This window comes from Zeus faber (assembly GCF_960531495.2).
Source record: "Zeus faber genome assembly, chromosome: 15".
Taxonomy (NCBI): Eukaryota; Metazoa; Chordata; class Actinopteri; order Zeiformes; family Zeidae; genus Zeus; species Zeus faber.
The window spans coordinates 6,732,516-6,739,003 of record NC_137194.1 but is presented as its reverse complement, the minus strand read 5'-3'; the positions used below and the strand labels follow the sequence as shown (position 1 = coordinate 6,739,003).

The following is a 6,488-nucleotide window of genomic DNA, read 5'->3' as shown; positions in this document are numbered from 1 at the left end:
GGAATCTGGGAAAGAATCCCGGAATCTGGCAAAGAATCCCGGAATCTGGGAAAGAATCCCGGAATCTGGCAAAGAATCCCGGAATCTGGGAAAGAATCCCGGAATCTGGGAAAGAATCCCGGCTCCGTGGAAGGATCCGCTGCAGGCGCTGAGGTGTTGCCGGCTCTTTGGTGAGGTGTGCGGCCCGTGGGGTCGACTCCGGGTTGAGTTTTTGGCGGCGGACCCCGAGTCTCGCCGGCTTCAGTGTTTGGTTTGTCTCCGACCTTTCTACATGGAATCCTCGTCGTGCTCCATCGGCTCGTCGGGAACGCTGGACAAAAACAGACAATTCACACCCCGGGTTAATATTTGAACGATGGCGCATATGTCAAGATGGTGCCGCTTTGGTGAGTTGGTGAGCACTGTTTCGCGCCTTTTTTGTGTTTCGTTTTTGCCGTCATATTTGACCATTTTTGTTATCTTTGGCAAATCTTGTAATTTTTGGCCATTTTTTTCACATTTGTTCATTTTGCTTATGTTTGCTCATTTTTGTCATACTTGTTCATTTTGCTTATATTTGCTCATTTTTTGTTATGTTGGTCTGTTGGTCACCACGACAATTTTCCCATACGTTTAAAAAATGTACTTGGTGAAATGACCATATTGTGATTGTGATGTTTCCAGTGCGTGAGGGACTCCCACCTCTCGCCCCCGAGGACTCCGACGGAGAGCGAGGCCAAGGCGTTGACGGTGTCAGTCTCCTCGCAGTCCCGGCTCTGAGCCGCCACGTGAGACAGGGCCACCGAGCCGCTGCCGGCCTTCACACTCTGCCAGTACTGACCTAAAACATGCACACACACACACACACACACACACACACACACACACACACACACACACACACACACACACACACACACACACACACACACACACACACACACACACACACACACACACACACACACACACACACACACACACACACACAAAGATTACCTCTTGATAATGTACACCACGGGGTGAAATACTGAAATGTCAAAAATGTTACCTAATCATGATTGAAAGGATAGATGGACAGACAGGTAGATGGAGAGATAGATTGACAGACGGACGGACGGACGGACAGACAGACAGTGAGACGAACGAACAGACAGACAGACAGTGAGACGAACAGACAGACAGACAGACAGACAGACAGACAGACAGACAGACAGACAGACAGACAGACAGACAGACAGACAGACAGACATATAGATAGATAGACAGATAGACAGATAGACAGATAGATAGATAGTATAGTGTAGTATAGTGTTGTACAGTGTAGTATAATAACTATGGTAGTATTGGTGAATATAATATCAGATTGTGTCGTTCAAGCGCGTCGTTTTGTGTCGTTTTATCATCATCATCATCATCATCATCAGTTGACTTTGTCCTGGTTGTGGCATTCAGATAATACAGTAAGTTCATCTGTTTGGGAACTGAATAAATGTTTGAGGAACACATGTCAAAGCTTGTCCTAGACGGAGGGCTCTGCGGTGCGGCTGCAGACGGATGGGGTAGATCACATGACATCACGGTACAAACACTTAAATGTGGGTAGAGTTAGTTGATTTTACACTTACAGACTCAATACACAGAGACAAAACAGTCACTAAGTCACCTACAAGGGCAAAGGTCAAAGGAGCTATCCATAACAATGGAGCATTAAGGAAGCCATAGGAACCACCACCACGTCGACAAACTGAACCCAGACCTCCCATCCACCCCTGTGAACTACGGTGTCCTGGAATGGACACAGCATCAACTGCTAAAATAAACTATGAGAGTTCCATCATGTCAAGTTCCCAAAAACGCAGTCTTTCAGCTCGTACAGCAATGCTATCTGGTCTCAGGCTTTACCGTGAAGTCAGACCTCTGCGTTGTCCTTCAGGTTTGTAAAAACATTACAATTTGTGATGAGTCCTTGAAGAGCTCAACCGAAGATGCTCCAAGCAGCTCTGAAAAGGGAAACTTTCTCGGACGTATATATTATTTTCGGGGAGGTGGGCTCTCACTCTGTATCTGGATGACGGTCTGGAGGGAGCGCACCCCGTTGGCGCTGGGCGGCTGCAGCAGCACGTCTTCTGCCAGAGGCTCCTGTATGGAGAGGGGGAGACGGAGAAGGGCCACGCCCACCAACACCTCCGTTACAACGGGTCGAAAAAATACTGGCGCGGCTCCAGAATCGGCGGGGTTTTGGTTTGTTTTCCAAGCTGGCCGGCGGGTGGAAAAAAAAACATAATAATAATAAATGACATGCCTCTTTACCGGGACAATGTGTTTGGAAGGAAATCAAGGTATCGGGTCTAAGGACCAAAACATAAAGGCATTTTGGGAACGCTTCCTCTGCTCATTCAATTAAAGGCCATTATGCTAAAACACTTTGAACAGAACTGTCGAACCTGAATGCCCAGCAAGGCGCTGACGCAGGCCTCCGAGGCGTCGCAGATGGCTGTGAGGTCGTGACCCCCTTCCAGGGCCATCACCAGCCGGCCCCCCGCCAGGGACATTAGCTGGCGGGTCAGGAACCCGAAACCTACAGGCGCACACGCACACAGACGCCGCACAAACACACACACACACACACACACACACACACACACACACACACACACACACACACACACAGTACACGTTAACATTCAGCCAACCCCAAAAACAACACAGTTAAGCAGACATGCCCTCAGCTACACCCCGCCTTTGATTATTTTGCTTCCGGGGACTGAGAGTTATGTCCCCTTGGGTGTCGTAAAAAAAAAAAAAAAAAAAAAAAGTAGGTTTCCGTTTTGTTTCGTCTCAGATAAGGAGCTGTCTCCCTGTGGGACTACGTTACCCATAATACACTGTCCCTAGAGAAGAAGGGGGGGGAAAGGTCACACACTTGTAAATGCTTAGGTTTCCCAGGTGTGGGATATAGTTTGATAAATGCACAGATGTACAATTATGACGTGTTTACAAATGTGACCTATGGGACAGGGGTGATATGATGTCATAACCATAGCCACACGCCGCAGACGCCGTTTCAAAATAAAAGCACAGCTTCAGAAATTAGCGACACACAAGACAATTTGGATTTTTGAAGAAGTGGAATGTATACACCCGCAGACCTCGGGACCGACCGGTTGAGAACCACTCGTTGGCTCAGAATCTTTAAATATTTAATTTAATTTATATCAAATATTCATATGAATATTATCTATGGTCAAAATCAAACAAAGAAAAGGCTCACATTTGGGGGAGACCTTGTAGCCTCCTAGAGGTGCTGGGTGGCCCTCCGCGGCATCGAACCCAGCAGAGACCAGGACCACGTCCGGGGAGAACTCCTGGGCGATGGGCATCACTACTGTCCTGTAGGCGCATGCACGCACACACGCACACACGCACACACACACACACACACACACACACACACACACACACACACACACACACACAGATTGTTATGTTAAAAATACATCGAAATAACTTGTTTCTATCTCAAAGTGGACAGACATTAAAGGATGAGAGAATATAATGTTGCTAGAACTGGCGCCCAATTTCTTTCACGGTAAGATTTCAAGCCAAATTTGAAAAGTTGGATTTAATACTGCCCAACAGACAGTATGGAATCATTTTATTTCCATGATAATTATGGGGACATATCTTCCAGATAAGCCTTAGATTTACTTTCAAATGATCCTCATTTATTATACATGGTTTGAGTTTGGCGTCCGGGCTCTCCTGCTCGTCACTCCTGGTGAGGTGTACGGCAAACACGGGCATTTAGTGATATAGTCATATAGGAGTGATGAGTTTGAATCCCCAGCAGGTGGACGCAGGGGAGGTGGAGGGGGCGCAGCAAGGCAGCAAAGCAGGTACAGCCGGAGGGATCGGCTGCTTAAACAGGCCGTCCAAATAAGGGCGTGGAAGCGCGCGGCGCCGACGAGTTGTCTGACAGAACTGGCTCCGCAAGCTAGGCATCAACGACATATATCATGATATCTACCCCTAGTTTTAAAATCCCGTGTTGAAATCCAAAATCCACCCAATCCAATTAGAAGTTGGGCTACAAAATGGTGTACAATGAAATGAATGACGAACGACGACACAATACCCCTGAAATGCAATGCTAATTTTTCTCTGCGGCGAATAAGCCCCCCCAGTGCCTAACTGAGTTAAATCAAACCGGACAAGATAAAAGGAAAATTTAAAAGGTTTTTAAGATTCAAACGGCTGGTGACCGACATAACAAAACAAAAAGCCCTGAACTCCGACCTCAGACCTCGGCCAGATTGACAGACACAGGTAGAGGTCGCAGCCGCTGAGTCTAGCCTGACGAGTGCCGATTCTTATCGCCGGTTTGGGCTCCTGCGCCGACTTTTGAGGCCATTCCGTCGTACGAGGGGGGAGGGGGAAGAACCCCCCCCCCACAAAAAATGGCCGCTATCCCGCGGACAGGAGGGGAGCTCTAGAATCTCCCGTCCCGTCGGCGCGGTTCAAAGCCGGAGTCTGGTTCTCATTAGGGGCATGTCACTCTCCTCACGTCATTGACAACACAGGGAGAAAACATAGCATCTGGCAACCATTTACCATCATTATTCCGCCCGGGGACTTTGGAGTCCACCATCCCCTACGCTCTCACACACATTCACAACGCACACACATTCACAACGCACACACACGCACGCACGCACACACACGCACACAAACATCCATACATACATCCGTGCACATGCAGTTCTGTGACAGCCAGTGCATGCATAACATGAGCGCAAAGACAAATATGTAGACAGCTAAGGAAAAAAGACACACACACACACACACGCATGCACGCACACGCACACACTACACAAAATATGAAATCTTAGACGTGAAATACAAGACACGCAGAAAACAAATTACACACAATCACGTCATGGAAATGAGTTTTAGGTGCATTTCTTTTTGGAGTAAATGTTATTGTGTCGCACCGTGCGCCTGGCAACGCGTTGCACTTTCATGTCGGATCGCTTTAATTTTGATGCCTCGGACGCAAAGAACGTGCTACGCGCTACGTGCATGCGCACACGCGCAGACACACGCACGCACGCACGCACGCACGCACGCACACACGCACACACACACACACACACACACACACACCAAGACTGACTGACACACACGAGCAATCTGAAAGACTGATAGGCGTGTATGAGAATATACCAGTTACAAATCAAACAGAAACATGGAGGCACACGTACAAAAATACAAAAATGCACACACACATGCACGCGTACACAGACACACACACACGTGCATGCACATGCACGCACACAGAAACACACACGCACGCACACGCACACATACGCACGCACACCTAACCGCAAAAACCAACCCCACCCCCCCTGCAGACCAATAAAAGCAACCGCATCCCCCCCCAGAGAGCACGGCTACAGAACAAACCCACGGAAAAATTGGGGACGGAAGAGGGGTGGAGGGAGGGGTGGAGGGGGAGACGCTTATTAAAGATCAATCAGAAAAAGGGAACGAGAAGGAGAGGAAGAAAGTAAGAAGGAAAGAAAGAAGGGATGGGGGAGAACGAGGGATGAGGTGAAAGGGAGAGAGGGAGAGAGAGAGAGAGAGAGAGAACCCACCACCACCACCACCACCACCACCGTAAAGCTGAGACGCATAAATCCTAAATCAGACGTTGTTGTTGCCTGCTTGGCGCTTGAAAGGGAAAGAAGAATAACGTTGTAAATAAATGTACTGAGTTGTTAAGTCGAACTCTGTCAGAGGGACATCCATTCTCATTTAAGGAACATAAAAAGCCTTGGAGGAAACATTTGGATTGAGGGCGGCTCAAACTCGAATTTCTGTTCATTTCCGCTGAGATTATCACGTAAAAAGAGAAGAAAAGGAAAAAAAAAGAAAAAAAAAATCCCCGAATCAGATCCTTTATCCGGCCGCCACTTTTTTGAGAAACAACCGCTCAGCGCGTTTGCGTCATGAGCGATTTTATCGGTCGTTGGCGGCGGGGTCCGCCGCCGGGAGTCAAGGGCAGCTGTGGGGGAATCGGATAAAAAACCGTTGCGGCCAGCTGTGGTCAGCGAAGCGTCCGTACGGATGAACCGTTCACGAGAAGAGGTCGGCGGCCTGCGGTGAAAAACAAAAAAAAAATCCCAAAAATTGGGATTTGATGACTGGCGGCCCGCCCCCACGCGACCTTGCGGAGCGCCGCGTTAACATTTCGGTTGCCGTTTTTTTGAACTTGCGACACACTCCCAAGGTAGAAAGGGCCGAGGGTCAATTCGGAACTGCACTTTCCGCCCTTCCTCATGTGCGCGTCAAGCCCGGCCGCCGCTCCTCGACCGTGGCGCCGCCGTCGGCCGAGCGGCAGATGTGTCCGAGCCTCTGCAGCGACGAGGACGGCCGCCATCCTGACTGCAGACGCTCGGGGTGTACGGACGGGCTTTGCGGTCGCGCCACCAACCCCAGGGGAGGGG

At 49.1% G+C, this 6,488-nt stretch overlaps 1 protein-coding gene across 3 annotated transcripts in view; it reads right to left on the bottom strand.

The window, feature by feature from the left end:
- Positions 1-14: 14 nt before the first annotated feature.
- Positions 15-6,488, bottom strand: part of hdac7a (histone deacetylase 7a) — a 62,370-nt gene continuing 55,896 nt past the window's right edge. For all 3 annotated transcript variants that reach the window (XM_080015184.1, XM_080015185.1, XM_080015186.1), the window contains 5 exons: positions 3,254-3,372; positions 2,427-2,560; positions 2,040-2,121; positions 682-820; positions 15-310 (listed from right to left, as the gene is read on the bottom strand). In XM_080015184.1, coding sequence (XP_079871310.1) covers positions 268-310; positions 682-820; positions 2,040-2,121; positions 2,427-2,560; positions 3,254-3,372 — 517 coding nt within the window. In that variant the 3' untranslated portion in view covers positions 15-267. The remainder of the gene's footprint in view (positions 311-681; positions 821-2,039; positions 2,122-2,426; positions 2,561-3,253; positions 3,373-6,488) is intronic.